This window comes from Anomaloglossus baeobatrachus, chromosome 1, assembly GCF_048569485.1.
Source record: "Anomaloglossus baeobatrachus isolate aAnoBae1 chromosome 1, aAnoBae1.hap1, whole genome shotgun sequence".
NCBI classification, from domain to species: Eukaryota; Metazoa; Chordata; class Amphibia; order Anura; family Aromobatidae; genus Anomaloglossus; species Anomaloglossus baeobatrachus.
The window spans coordinates 291516869-291532577 of record NC_134353.1 but is presented as its reverse complement, the minus strand read 5'-3'; the positions used below and the strand labels follow the sequence as shown (position 1 = coordinate 291532577).

The 15709-nt window shown below is 48.7% G+C and overlaps 1 protein-coding gene across 2 annotated transcripts in view; it reads left to right on the top strand.

The window, feature by feature from the left end:
* Window positions 1-15709, top strand: part of LOC142311972 (alcohol dehydrogenase 1) — a 490686-nt gene that overhangs the window by 66236 nt on the left and 408741 nt on the right. The window contains exons 3-4 of one of the 2 annotated variants that reach the window (XM_075350848.1): window positions 5427-5568; window positions 9829-9916. The exons of the other annotated variant lie outside the window; for it this stretch is intronic. Coding sequence (XP_075206963.1) covers window positions 5427-5568; window positions 9829-9916 — 230 coding nt within the window. The remainder of the gene's footprint in view (window positions 1-5426; window positions 5569-9828; window positions 9917-15709) is intronic. 2 annotated transcript variants of the gene reach the window in all.

Sequence of the window (15709 nt, the reverse complement as noted above, 5' to 3'; positions counted from 1 at the left end):
CGACTAGCAAAGGGTCTCTGCTTCTACTGCGGAGATGGCACACACCTGCTACGCTCCTGTCCCGAGAAGCCGGGAAACTCCAAAGCCTAGGCTTGGTAGGAGAGGCCACCCTAGGTGCTGGGACTCTCTCAGACTTAGTTACATTGACTGTTCAAGTGACTACAGAAGAGACCCGGTTCACGGCAGAGGCATATCTCGATTCCGGAGCAGCAGGCAACTTCATCCAGCAGGCCACGGTGGATAAGTATCAGGTGCCTGTTCTCCCACTAGAAAAAACGCTGGTGATCGCCTCTGTAGATGGGAGACCCCTCTCTGACACCGTCTCGTTGATCACCAAGCCTGTGGAATTACGGATCGGTGCCCTGCACACCGAAAATATCACCTTCTACGTCCTCCCGCGCATGTCTCATCAGATCCTGCTGGGACTCCCATGGTTACGGACACATGAACCGTCGGTCAGCTGGAGTACAGGTGAAATTACCCGATGGGGCTCCTCGTGTCACGAGAGATGCCTGAAATCCATACAGCCCATCCGATGACCTCCGGTCCCGGAGTCCCTATCAGGACTGCCTTCGGCCTATTGGTCCTTCGCGGACGTCTTTGATAAAAAGGAGTCAGAGGTACTACCGCCTCATCGTCCCTACGACTGTGCCATTGACTTACTGCCGGGAACTACGCCTCCTAGAGGAAGGATATACCCCTTGTCCCCTGCTGAAACACGGGCCATGTCTGCCTATATCACCGAGAGCCTGGCAAAGGGGTTCATTCGGAGATCTTCGTCCCCTGCCGGAGCAGGGTTTTTCTTCGTCAAGAAGAAGGAAGGTGATCTGCGCCCTTGCATTGACTACCGGGGATTAAACCAGATCACCGTAAAAAACAAATACCCTCTGCCACTCATCCCCGAACTATTCGATCGGCTCCGAGGAGCTCGTGTATTCACCAAGTTGGACATCCGTGGGGCCTATAACCTGGTTCGCATTCGCTCTGGAGACGAATGGAAGACCGCATTCAACACTCGGGATGGGCACTACGAGTATTGTGTCATGCCCTTTGGTCTGTGTAATGCTCCAGCAGTCGTCCAAGAACTGGTGAACGACGTGTTCAGAGACCTCCTCTATGTCTGTGTCGTGGTGTATCTGGACGACATCCTGGTCTTCTCTCCGGACCTACAGACCCACAGAGAGAACGTGCAGCTAGTACTCCAAAGGCTTAGAGAGAACCGTCTGTACGCCAAGTACGAGAAGTGCGTCTTTGAAAAGTCGTCCCTTCCCTTCCTGGGCTATGTAATCTCGGACACTGGCCTGCAGATGGACCCAGAGAAAGTGTCTTCCATCCTCAACTGGCCTCCTCCTTCCGGACTGAAGGCCATCCAACGCTTCCTTGGCTTTGCAAACTATTATCGTCAATTCATCCCGCACTTCTCTGCCCTGACTGCGCCTCTCTCTGCCTTGACTAAGAAGGGAGCTAATCCTAAGGACTGGCCACCGGCGGACGATGCCGCGTTCTGCTCTTTGAAACAGGCGTTTGCTTCTTCCCCGGTTCTCCATCGCCCTGAATTGAACCGACAGTTCACCTTGGAGGTGGATGCCTCCTCCTCAGGGGCCGGGGCAGTGTAGATGCAGAAATCCTCCTCCGGGAAGATGGTCACTTGCGGATTCTTCTCCAAGAGCTTCTCGGCACCCGAACGCAACTACACCATCGGTGATCGGGAGTTACTGGCCATCAAGCTGGCCTTGGAGGAATGGCGCTACCTCTTGGAGGGAGCAGTATACCCCGTGATCATCTACACAGATCACAAGAATCTGGAGTACCTACGGTCAGCCCAAAGACTGAACCTGCGACAAGCCCGCTGGTCCTTGTTTTTTGCTCGATTTGATTTCCAACTGCATTTTCGGCCCGCGGATAAGAAAGTGCGGGCAGATGCCTTGTCTAGGTCCTTCGTGCCCGTGGAGCAGGAGGAGGAGACGTTCCAGCCCATCATCAGCCCCAGTAAAGTTATTCCGGTGGCTCCTTTCGCTCTGACTCAGATACCCCCAGGGAAAACCTATGTCTCAGATACTGACAGACAGAGAGTCCTGCACTGGGGTCATACCTCGAAGATCGCCGGCCATGCTGGTCAGAAGAAGACTTGGAGTATGATTGTCCGTCACTATTGGTGGCCGTCCCTCCGTAAAGATGTCGCAACCTTCGTCTCAGCCTGTCCATCCTGTGCCCGGAACAAGACACCCAAGCACCTACCATATGGACGTCTTCTGCCTCTGCCCATTCCTTCCGTTCCGTGGCAACACATTGCAATGGACTTCATTACGGACTTACCCTTGTCCTCCGGACACACTGCCATATGGGTTGTGGTGGACCGTTTCTCAAAGATGGCTCACTTTGTTCCCATGGCCGGGCTGCCCTCTGCCCAGGAGCTAGCTGACTCCTTCATACAACACATATTCCGATTGCATGGCTTTCCTGCACACATTGTGTCCGACAGAGGAACTCAGTTTACCTCGCGCTTCTGGAGGGCTCTCTGCAAACATCTGGGAGTATCCTTGCACTTTTCTTCGGCCTACCATCCTCAGTCGAATGGCCAAGTGGAACGGGTCAATCAGATCCTGACCTCCTTCCTGCACCACTACGTCAACATCCATCACGACGATTGGTCCACGATCCTTCCTTGGGCTGAATTCTCCCACAACCAACTCATCAGCAAGTCCACCTCCAGCTCTCCCTTCCAGGTCGTTTACGGACCTTCTGTCCCGTTGCCAGTATCCTCGGCTTCCAATGTCCCCGCGGCAGATGCTCTGGCCCGGGACTTCTCAGCTATATGGAACTCTGTCAAGACTTCCCTAGAGCGTGCTTCTTTGCGGATGAAGAAACATGTGGACAAGAGGCGCCTGGATCCCCCGTGTTTCTCCCCAGGTGATCTGGTCTGGCTTGCATCCAGATATGTCTGATTGAAGTTACCATCGTACAAGTTGGGTCCTCGTTACATCGGGCCGTTCAAAGTCATCAGCAAGATTAATGCAGTCTCCTACAAGCTGTAGCTCCCGGCCATGATGCGGATACCCAACTCCTTCCATGTCTCCTTGCTCAAGCCTGTTGTCCTCGGTCCCTTCTCCGCTGGTGCCGGTACTGCTCCTCCTCCCATCGCTGACGATGACATCTATGCGGTAAGGGATATCGTGGCCATGAAGACCGTGCGAGATCGGCAATTCTTCCTGGTGGACTGGGCAGGTTATGGTCCCGAGGATAGGTCCTGGGAGCCCCGGGAGAATGTTGGCACTCCTCTGATTCGTGCCTTCCTGTCCCGGTTGCGGGGAGGGGGGCGTGAGGGAGGGGGTACTGTCACGCTCCCCGGTCCCCGTGTCCAGCTCTCCAGTCCCCGTGCCCCGCTCTCCGGTCCCCATGGCCCGCTCCCCGGTTCCCGGCGGCGTCCTCTGCTCACCACCCCGGTCCCGGCCTCCTCTTCCTCGCCCGCAACCTCCATGTGTCCTGCTCCCCGCTCCCGGCGCCCCTCTGCGACGTGGCACACTCAGCCGGGCACTCCTGCTTCCTCTGCACCGCTCCCTGGACTGACTTCTGGCGCACGGGCCTCGCGCATGCGCATTAGGGCGCGCGCGCGGTCATTGACCTTCTCTTAAAGGGCCAGCACCTAGAAACAGGAAATTGCATAGACAGGTACAGGGTATATTAGGATTCTCTTTCCTGGTGGGCGGGGCCTGTTCTACGTGTTTAGTAAGCTAGGAGTTCAGGTCCCCGTATTGCTGTGTCCTGTATTAACCCCTGTCTGTCTCGCAGAGCCTGTCCTGCCACGCCAGCCGGTCCTGACCACGTCCGTTCCAGTGCTACTGACGGTGACTTCGGAGGAAGTGCCACCACCTCTGCAGCTCCGCCAGTCTCAAGTACCTGGCTCCGTTTGGTGACCCGTTACCTCGCTCAGCAGGTTCCGGATTCCGCCTGACCCTACAACCCGGCCTCGGACCCTGAGCCTCGTCACCCGGACTACCGTCTAGAACTCCGTGTTCTCAGCGACATCTACCTTCCAGCTCTCCTACGGACTGTCTTGCTACCAATAGTGCTTCGGCTGCCGTGCATCAAGACCCTCTGGCGGGGTGACCGGCCTGGCTGCTTCACCAAGGGAACCCGGTGTACGGTCCAGTGTTTCCACCACCCGGACGTAACACATACTATGATCCTCCCCCCACATCAACCCCAGAGAGCAATTGCTTAGTGAGCAGCAAACTCCTTTCCATATTGTCAGTGGATCTCAGTATTGCGATTTAGATCTAGTACTTGGGTTTCCACATGCACAATGTGCTCACATCTCGCACAGCAGTATGCACCCTCAGACAGCTGCTCAATGAGAAACAATTGTGGAATTGTACTGGCATACATCTTCGATTCCTTGAGTCTGTGCTCTGTGGTTGGCTTTTTTGTCTGCTGGACCACAGTGGATTCTATAAATCCCATCCATTTTTCTAGATGTGTAAGGGTGCAGTCAGATGGCCATGTAAATGAGAGCAAAATCAGAATGCAGTGCACGGACTGGCTGGCGGATTTCCTGAGCATGAGACCTTTATGTACTTCTATGCAGCTGTCATGTTCTAATTGGGAGAGCCATTGGCAAGTCTATGTACTGCGTTCCAATCTGGCTCTGATTTATACGGCTGTCTAACTGCACTTTAAGTCATATGTTTATTTCAATTATCCTCACATGACTTTATCAATAAAGTTTTATCAATCTAGGTAACAAGAAGTTTCCAAAACAAAGCCATTTTACTTAAAAGAAACCTGTTGCATGGAAAAAAATGATCATCCTGTAGAAATGGGGTTATTTTGCAGGTTAATAGTATTTTGAACCTGCCTGAAACCTTTATTCCTTCCAGCTAGCGTTCAGCTACCAGTGATCGAGGATTCACCGATGTGGGTTCAGTCACCATTCAGGGTATAGTGAGAAGCTGCTGTAATCAGGCTGCCATCACTGACTGACAGAACAAACAGCATTAGCAATAGCTGTTAGTCACTGCAAGGGCCATGATTAAAGCTATATTAAAAGCTTTGTACCCACAGGCACATTATACTGGTCAATAGAGATATCTGTATATAACAGTGAATTTCTATGTCGCTGTATTCTAAAAGTCAGATTTTTCTTCCTATAAAATTACTAAAACATAATGAAAAACAAATAAAATAATGTAATTTTAATGCACTTTTTACCAAACAAAATAATAAACATCACAAATCCTAATATAACATGCATACTTGGTGTCTCTGTAAGTGTAATAGCCTGTACAATACAGTGATCAGATTTTGGTGAAATCTGGTCAAAATGTTCTATTTGTCACTCTCTTCTGTAAAGGATGGTAGGTATGTATACACTGTTCTATTTCTATTTGTGTTCTATTTTTCTAGTAAAATCTTCTGTATTCCTGCAGATTGTGGCAACAGGAGTTTGTCGTTCAGATGAGCATGTTCTAAGTGGTTCAATAAGTGATATGAAATTTCCAGTCATATTGGGCCATGAAGCTGCGGGGATTGTAGAGAGTGTTGGTGAAGGAGTAACAGATCTGCAACCTGGTAAGGCTTGTTATTTAAAGGATTATAAGCATAAGGCTATGGCTACACGGGGACATATGTCGTGTGAAACTATATTTACAGCAAAATATTGCAATATTAGATGTAATTACTCCCTATGGTGTTGCGTTGCGATCTGCAGCATACTGTAACACGGAAACCCAAATGTTACCAAACGTGTTGGATTCTCTGTTGGTCGCACGTAATATATCATAGACTTCAATATAAGGCTCAACTGTAACTGGCAAAGTAAGAGCTGTAAAATAGTCACAAGATGGCAAGTTGCACAAATGCTTTTGTTGAGCCACGTTTGCAGAGATTTGCTGCTCACAACATACAGTTTGTCCCCATGTGGACACAGCCTCAGAGGTAAATGGTCTCAGCTGATATTTGTTTTACCTGCTAAAGAACCAGAGGCTCTAAATGAACCTAACACACTAGGTACACATTTTGTAAAAAAAACATACACTTTGCAATAAGTTGGGTCAACTACAGATTTCTCCCCGTTTATCGTCTTCAGCTCCTCTCGAGACTGGAGTCTCCATTGTTACAAAACTCTGAGGGGTACTTTGCACGTTGCGATATCGCCAGAGTCAAATCGAAAGTGACGCACATACGGCGCCGGTAACGACGTCGCAACGTGTAAAGCCTAGATGCCCCGATAAACGATCGCAAAAGCGTCGTAAATCGGTGATCTGTGTAGTGTCGGTCATTTTCATAATTTCGCTGCAGCGACAGGTACGATGTTGTTCCCACGGCAGCACACATCGCTGTGTATGAAGCCGCAGGAGCGAGGAACTTCTCCTTACCTGCCTCCACCGGCTATGCGGAAGGAAGGAGGTGGGCGGGATGTTTACGTCCCGCTCATCTCCGCCCCCTCTGCTCCTATTGGCTGCCTTCCGTGTGACGTCGCTGTGACGCCGCACGACCCGCCCCGTTAGGAAGGAGGCGGGTCACCGGCCAGAGCAACGTGGCAGGGCAGGCAAGTGCGTGTGAAGCTGCCGTAGCGATAATGTTCGTTACGCCAGCTATCCCAAGATATCGCATGTGCAATGGGGGCGGGGACTATCGCGCTCGGCATTGCTATCGTCAGCTAGCGATGTCGCAGCGTGCAAAGTACCCTAAGAACTTGTTAGCATTAATACAAACATTTCCATAGTTCCTACAAAAGGATGTCAAAAGACATTATAGACTACTCCAAAAGGACTACATGAACAGCAAAGAAAAATGGAGTTTCCAAGTGAATTAAAATTGTAAATTTTATTTTGTCACATAATAAATTGAATAAATTAATTACAAAAGATCATATACAAAAATACATTACAGAAAAAAAGGAGGCAAAAGAAGGGGAGGAAAATACCCCCAGGCAAGGTGATATAGCTACAATTACATGTGGGGGTTAAATATTAACCTTTTCCAAGAAGGGTACAATCCAATTACAACTGCATTCCTATCAGCAGTGGATTAGGGGTGCTTCACACACAGCGAGCTCGCTGCCGAGATCGCTGCTGAGTCACGCTTTTTGTGACGCAGCAGTGACCTCATTAGCGATCTCGCTGTGTGTGACACTGAGCAGCGATCTGGCCCCTGCTGCGAGATCGCTGCTCGTTACACACAGCCCTGGTTCGTTTTCTTCAAAGCCGCTCTCCTGCTGTGACACACAGATCGCTGTGTGTGACAGCAAGAGAGCGACAAATGAAGCGAGCAGGGAGCAGGAGCCGGCATCTGACAGCTGAGGTAAGCTGTATCCAAGATAAACATCGGGTAACCAAGGTGGTTACCCGATATTTACCTTAGTTACCAGCCTCCGCAGCTCTCACGCTGCCTGTGCTGCCGGCTCCGGCTCTCTGCACATGTAGCTGCTGTACACATCGGGTTAATTAACCCGATGTGTACAGCAGCTAGGAGAGCAAGGAGCCAGCGCTCAGTGTGCGCGGCTCCCTGCTCTCTGCACATGTAGCTGCATTACACATCGGGTTAATTAACCCGATGTGTACTGTAGCTAGGAGAGCAAGGAGCCAGCGCTCAGTGTGCGCGGCTCCCTGCTCCCTGCTCACACTGGTAACTAATGTAAACATCGGGTAACCATACCCGATGTTTACCTTAGTTACCAGTCTCCGCAGCTTCGAGACGGCGGCTCCGTGCAAGCGCAACGTCGCTTGCACGTCGCTGCTGGCTGGGGGCTGTTCACTGGTCGCTGGTGAGATCTGCCTGTTTGACAGCTCACCAGCGACCATGTAGCGATGCAGCAGCGATCCTGACCAGGTCAGATCGCTGGTCGGATCGCTGCTGCATCGCTAAGTGTGAAGGTACCCTTAGTCACAATGGACATTAGTAAACTGCAGTTATTTGCTTACCCATTTAAATTCACAGTTGTCCCCACAGGAGGTTAATGTGCCCACCAGAATATACTAGAACCCTCCAAACGCGCGTTTTCGCGTCAGTGTACTTCACCGCTTCATCAGGGAAGGCATGCCTGGGGGTATTTTCCTCCCCTTCTTTTGCCTCCTTTTTTTCTATAATGTATTTTTGAACTTGTTAGCATGTTGCGTTTTTACCGTGAAAAAAACCACAATATTTACAATACCAGCAAAATGGACTTTATTCAGCCTTTGCGGCAACATATTAGCGAAATAGTTCCGATCCTTTCTCAAGCTACATTCTCTCACAAAGAGAGCTGCCAATCAGTAGGTACGACCACAGACTCAACTCGTAAGCCCAGAAAGAGCAATAGTTTTAAATGTAACCCATCATTCGATTAATTCTACCCAAAATTGCCATGTATAGTGCTCTTATTTCAGAGAAATTAGAGAGCCTCTTGTGGCTGGCTTTTTCCTGCACTTCTTCAGGTGATTGACAGGTTTCATTAATGTACACATGTGGGAGACCTGTCAATCAGCCAGCATTTCTTTGCTCTTGTGCAGCCTTGCTGTGATTCATGCTGCATGTACATAAATACGCTGTATAGCCAATATACAAACACTATATGTCAGCATACTGCGAGTGAGTACAAGAAATCCACTATTGCGCTAAATGTTAAAAAGTAAGGTATTTAGATAGCATTTTTGATCAAAGAGTGAAAAAGACATCCAACCACATCAAGATGTATCTAAATATGAATGGTCCCAATCATTAATGTCCTACCTCTCCATGTGCCAAACTAGGTATCTGAATGGAAAAGAAAAGCAGGCGAAGCTTGTAATTAAATCCTTGTCTGGGAAGGATGTTTATATAAGACTGCTAAGCCTTGCGTCCTTCCCCCAATGTGTACTATGAAAAATTAAATTAATATACAGGTGCACAAATAGGTTATGTGATGTATATAAAAATATATACCATGAGCACACTACGAATTACGAATGAAGGAAATCTGTCAGCAGATGTTTGCTATGTAATCAGAGAGCACCATATTGTAGGAGCAGAGACCCTGATTACAGTGAGTTGTCACTCACTGGGTCGTGTTTTGCTGTTTTAATACAATCAGCATTTTATCAGCAGGAGATTATCATTATAGGACAACTTGTCACCATACACCCAGCTCTGATTAGCAGCTCACTGTCACTATACATTGTACACAGAAATCTGTGGTGTGGGTGAGGTTATACACAGCTCAACAACTGAGCGCTGCTAGATCTGTAGCAGAGGAAACTGTATCTCTATGATAACTGCTGCATCCAGTATACTAAGCAATACATCACTAGACTCAGGGGTTTGGTCCCTACTGCATGGTGCTGTCAGATTACATATCAAAAACATGCTGACCGTTACCCTTTAAGTAGCCATATAGCGTATTTGTACAAACCTGTACATAAATTTAATATGAGAGGTGTGTAAGTCCTTTTTCATACTATATAATGGAAGTGTGGCCCCCCTCCAGGGCTTTGTACCCTTATCTAGACATCCTTCCCAGTCAAGGTTTTAATTACAAGCTACACCTAGTTTTCTTTCACGTCCCCATTCAGATGAGGATGGGTTTGGCACATGGAGAGGTCAACATTTAGTTGGGGACCATCCATATTTAGGTACACCTTGACGTGGTTGGATGGCTTTTGCAGTTTTCTATATTAAAAAATAAGTACTTTATGTTTTTAGTATGTAGCAATATTGGAGTTTATGTATTCATTAATTGTTAATTGTTTTGACAGAAGATGTATGCATAAGTTGACCTATAAATGTCAAAATAGCTAATTAACCTGTGTTCACGTAGCAAGGTTAATTTTGCACATTAAATTGTAAACATTTTTTAACATTCCTTTCATACAGGAGACAAAGTCATCCCATTGTTTGTGCCTCAGTGTGGAAAATGCAGATGCTGTGTAAATCCAGACAGTAATGTTTGCTACAAAAATGAGTAAGTATTGGTAAAATCGAGACCATGCCAACTTGTCTAATTTTCAAGGGGTGTTTATATTGGGATAAAAGGAAGTGATGGTGTTTAAATGGAACACCAGGTCCCTCTGGCACATACGTATTCTAAATGGCCAGCCATGGACTTTCGATTAGGGCGCAGGAGATTCAGGTTACTCCCCTCAACTACAGACAGAACTAGACCAAGAAAGAATGACTGTACACAATACGATAGGAATTACAGCGTGAATAACAAGTGTGTGTGACGCCCTAGCAGCAGTCGGACTGCTCGGCAGACACTTTGATGAAAAACAAAAAGGTTTTTTACGGGGGAGAATATTTGTGACGCCACCTGCGGTGTGCGGTAATAAGGAATACCGCCGCTGCTGTATGGGAGTGCCGGGGCTGATGGTGTTGGGGCAGCCTGGTGGTAATTCCCTCCGCAGGTAGGGGCCCCGGGACTCAGGGTAGGGAATAGGTAGGAACAGCCTATATTGATATTGGGCCGGCAGGGCGCTGGGGAGCCAGGGTACTCACTCAGGTGTGATGACGCATTCAGTGGACACAGACTCTGAGGTAAACAAAGTCTCTTGGTACTGCTGCACTCGGTGACTGCACGTGCGGTGGTCCTTTTCAGTGATTCTGTGGTGGACTGGAGCCTTCCTCCATACACTGTGTACTGTGTGTGTCCCTGGCCCCGTTGGCTTGAAACCTTCGGGTCCCGTCCCTCTTTTTAATTGGGACCTGCTCTTAGCAGCTGGCACGTGGGATTTTCTGTGACTGCTCTGTGTGGGAAGTCCTATCCCTCCGCTGTGCTGACGCCGCTAATCTCTGAGCCGTCAAGTACAGGCCACTGTCTGCGACCCAGCCAGGCTCTCCTCAGGGAGCTCTTAATCCCCAGGTCCTCTCTCTTTTTCAGTTACTACCAACTGTCTAACTGACTCCTCCCACCAGCCTGTCTGACTCATAGGTGGGCGGTTCCTTTCCCAGCTGGAACCACGCCCCTGGTGTGCCTGACAAGTGTAGTGTTTGGGTGACTAGGATTTGTGCTGTTAGTACAGAATCACTGTTGCGGACCCCGGAACCAAGGAGGGTGGGCCCTGCACCAAGGATAGAGAATAGTGCAGTTCCCTGTGACACCCTGGACTAGTCCAGGGGCGTCACATTCCCCCTTGGTTAAACGTAGCTCGTCCCCGAGCTACAGTGCACCCAGAGTGTTTATTTTTATCTGCAAAAAGTGAACATTTAATAAGAAAAACATATCTATCCATCCCACGCAGGGGAGGCACTTGAACCCAACGTTTCGCTTTCCCAATCCTTCATCCCACCCCCAAAGTTCCAAAAGGAGGCAAGCCACCGCTCCTGTTGGTGGCCAGACCTGGGCCATATGTCTCCCAGGTCTCTCCTCCACCTGTGTCTTCTCCTGTAGGTGGGGATGCAGTCCGTGGCTAAGAATGGGAAATAACCATTTACAATAGCACCAGTTCGTGCTGGCTACCACCAGTCCTGTAGCCAAAGGTCCATTTTCAATAAAACTTATCATTGGTCGTCAATCAGGTCATGAATCCAGGTAATTAAAATAAATCAACATTCTTCTTATCAACACTCTATATCAACATGTCTTACATGACTATCTTTAGCATGGAAAATAGTAGAATTAAAAGCATGGAAAATACTAAACATTTTTAAATTTACTCTATATTTAGACTATTTACATTAGGGTAGAGTAGCCGGGTTGCGCTACCATTCCTCATCTCTGAACCTATGTGGGGGCTGACCAAAGTTCACACGGGTGGACCTTCTCAGCTCCTGGCTTCCCTCTAACCCTTGTACTGTGGTGTTTGCTACTACCTGTTCCCCACTACTGGTGCTAGGTGTTGTAGGTGGTAATCTACGTGTTCGTGGTGCTGGTATGGGTACTTCTCTAGGTGCAATGATTTCAGGCCTCCTTGGTTCTGGTTCTTCCGCGGGTTGCGGGAATGTGAGTACAGGCACAATCACTGCTCCATTGTACATAGGCCAATCTTCCGGGAAGTCACCTAGGATGGTGTGGATCACTCTCTTCTTTTTCTCAGTCACTTGAGGTTGGGGCTGTTCTTCCTTCTGGATGTTCAGGGGTTCAGGGCACTTTTTCAAGTGGTCACGGGAAATTACAGCTGTGGTTCTTCCTTGGTCCTTGCTGACAAGACAGGTCTTCTGGTTGTTGAAATTGGAAGGCTGGACCACATATGGCTCTCTTTCCCACTGGTCGTCCAGTTTATGCATCTTTCTTTTTCTTTTTAAGACCACTTCTCCTGGTGAAAATGGAGGGGCTTGGGCTTGCTTGTTAAAGCTTCTTTCTTGCTTTTCCCTACTTTGGTCCAGATTCTCCTCGACATACTCTTGAATTTGCCTGTATTGAGCTCTACGCTTGGTATCCCAATCTGCATTTGGGGAATAAACTTCAGGCATCTCAACTTCCATCTCCAGATCCACTGGCAGTCTCCCAGGTCTAGCCCTCATGAGATAAGCGGGTGTGCATTTAGTGGAACTCACAGGAATACTATTGTACATGTCCACAAGATCTGGCAATTTTTCAGGCCACTCGTTCCGCTCCTCAAGGGGTAGAGTTTTCAGCAGGTTGATGACTACATAGTTCATCTTCTCACACATCCCATTTGTTTGTGCGTGGTAGGGGGCAGTGCGTATCTTCTTACACCCATACAATTTACAAAATTCCTGGAAGATTTCTGCTTCAAAAGCGGGACCTTGATCTGTTAGGACGTGATCTGGGTAACCGTGGGGTCTGCAGAAATGTGCCTGGAAAGCCTTCGCCGCAGTGCTGGCAGTTAGATCTTTGACAGGTACCACCACCAGAAATCTTGAATAGTGATCTACTATGGTGAGTGCATAGGTGTACCCATTCCTGCTTGGTGTGAGCTTGACGTGGTCTAAGGCAACGAGTTCTAGAGGCTGGGTAGTTACTATTGGTTGCAATGGCGCTCGCTGACTGGTGCTATCTTTTCTCCTTAATGTACATGGACCACAGTTCCTGCACCAAGCTTCTATGGTATCTCTCATCCCAGTCCAATAAAAGCGACTTCTCAGCAACATTTCCAACTTCTTCCAACCAAAGTGCCCAGCTCTATCATGATAGGCCTCCAACACCACTGGTGCATATGCTGTGGGTATTACTATCTGGCATATTCTCTCATGCGTTTTTGGATTAATGAGACTTCTGCACAACTTGCCTCCATGGAAACACAGACGACTTCTTTCTTTCCACAATTTCTTAGCTTCTTCTGGAGCATCTGGTTCAAGGTGTGAATCAGCCTCGGATATCAATGCCTTTATCAATCTGATTGCAGGGTCATTATCTTGGGCTTCTTGCCAACCATGGTGGGGCAATGGGTTGAAGGTCGCCTCTTGCTGATCACTATAATATCGGGGTTTCACTCTATCAGTAGGGCGATGGAAAGCAGGTATCTCAATCTCCTCCAGGTCATCTTCATGCCTCCCATCATCACACAACTGGGGCATCCTGGACAACGCATCAGCGTTAGCGTTCTTGCGACCAGCCCTGTACTTTATAGTGAAATCGTAATTTGCCAGTCGTGCTACCCACCGCTGCTCCAAAGCTCCAAGCTTCGCCGTGTCCAGGTGTGTCAACGGGTTATTGTCTGTATATACGGTGAATTTTGCAGAAGCCAGGTAATGCTTAAACTTCTCTGTCACTGCCCAAACAAGTGCTAAGAACTCCAGCTTGAAAGAACTATAGTTCTCAGGATTTCTTTCTGTTGGACGGAGTTTCCTGCTGGCGTATGCAATCACCTTTTCCTTGCCATCCTGTACCTGGGATAGAACAGCTCCCAGCCCCACGTTGCTGGCATCAGTGTACAGCACAAATGGGAGGTTATAGTCAGGATATGCCAGAATCTCATCTCCTGTCAAAGCTGACTTCATCCACTTGAAGGACTTCTCCTGCTCCTCACCCCATGTGAATGGAGAGCCAGAAGTCTTGCCGTGCTTTCTTTGTCCGACTAGGAGATCTTGTAAGGGGGATGCCATCTTGGTATAGCCTTTCACGAACCTCCGGTAGTACCCCATCAATCCCAGGAATTGGCGCACCTCTTTGATGTTCTGAGGCCTGGGCCAGTTCTGGATAGCTGTGATTTTCTCAGGGTCCGGAGCCACACCTTCGGCACTTACCACATGCCCCAGGTATTGGACTTTGGGCTTCAGCAGGTGACATTTGGAGGGTTTTAGTTTCATCCCGTACCTGGAAAGGGCTTCAAATACTTCTGCCAGATGTCCCAGATGCTCCTCATAGGTCTTGGAATATACAATTACGTCGTCCAGGTACAGCAGGACAGTCTCGAAGTTGCAATGGCCTAAACAGCTCTCCATGAGTCGTTGAAACGTACCAGGTGCATTGCACAGCCCGAATGGCATGCTGTTAAATTCACATAATCCCATCGGGGTGGCAAAGGCGGTCTTCTCGCGATCCTCCTCAGCAACGGACACTTGCCAATAACCACTAGTGAGGTCAAGGGTAGAGAAGTAATTTGCAGATCTTAATGCAGTCAAGGACTCTTCAATTCTGGGCAGTGGATAGGCATCCTTATGTGTGATGTTGTTAATTCTCCTATAGTCCACGCACATCCTCATAGTGCCGTCTTTCTTCTTCACTAGGACTAGCGGGGCTGCCCAGGGGCTGCAACTATCACGGATGACCCCAGCCTCCTTCATACTTCTCAGCATGTCTTTGGCACACTGGTAGTGAGCAGGTGGTATGGGCCTATACCTTTCCTTTATAGGTGGATGAATGCCTGTGGGTATATGATGCTGAACCCCTTTCACCCTCCCAAAGTCTAATGGGTGTTTACTAAACACTTGCTCATACTCCTGAACCACCCTGTAGACCCCTTGTTTTTGATGTAGTGGAGTGGAGTCAGTACCTACATGTAACTCTTGACACCACTGTTCTTGCTGAATCTGGGAACTGTCTGTGGCTGACTGATCTGGTGTGGCTGAGGACTTTACTGTCTGGATGAAATTCTCACTCACAGTGTACAATTTGGCTATGGTAGCATACCTGGGCAGTCTAACCTCTTCCTCCCCGCAATTCAACACTCGCACGGGCACTCTCCCCTTACAGACATCGACTACCCCTCTGGCTGTCAGTACTGTAGACCAGTGCTCTGAAGGCAGGGCCTCTACCACTGCCTGGTAATTCTGTCCACGGGAGCCTACAGCTGCCCTGCACCATATCATCATCTCACTCCGTGGGGGCACTACCACAGGAGCTGCATCCATTACCCGTACACCGCCAATTTCCCCACCAGACAAATTTACCTGTTGCCTCTGCTGGAGGTCTCGAATCTCTCTTTGCAGGACCCTCTGGCGTCCCGTTCCTGCAGTTTCAGAGAGCTGTTGGAGAAGAAACAATACTTCCCCCATACAATTCTCAATAACATTAGTCCCCAAAATCATCTTAGGGTTCCGGTCACTAGGGTCATTCTGCACTACTATGAGTCCTTGGCGTGCTAACTCCACCCTGCCCACCTTGATGGTTACCTCCTTGAACCCGAGTTGTGTTACTGGTAAACCATTTACAGCATAAATGGTGAGGTCATTGTCCGGTGGGGCGAGTTCCTCAGTTGACCAGAATTTGGTATACAGTACTTGGGGTATAGTTGTTACCTGGGAGCCGGTATCAAGAAGTGCTGAAGTCGGAATCCCATCCAAGGTGATGGAAACGATGGTCCTTCCTCCAACATACCGCTCCCGCCAGTCTGCTGGGCCTTGTTGATTTAGT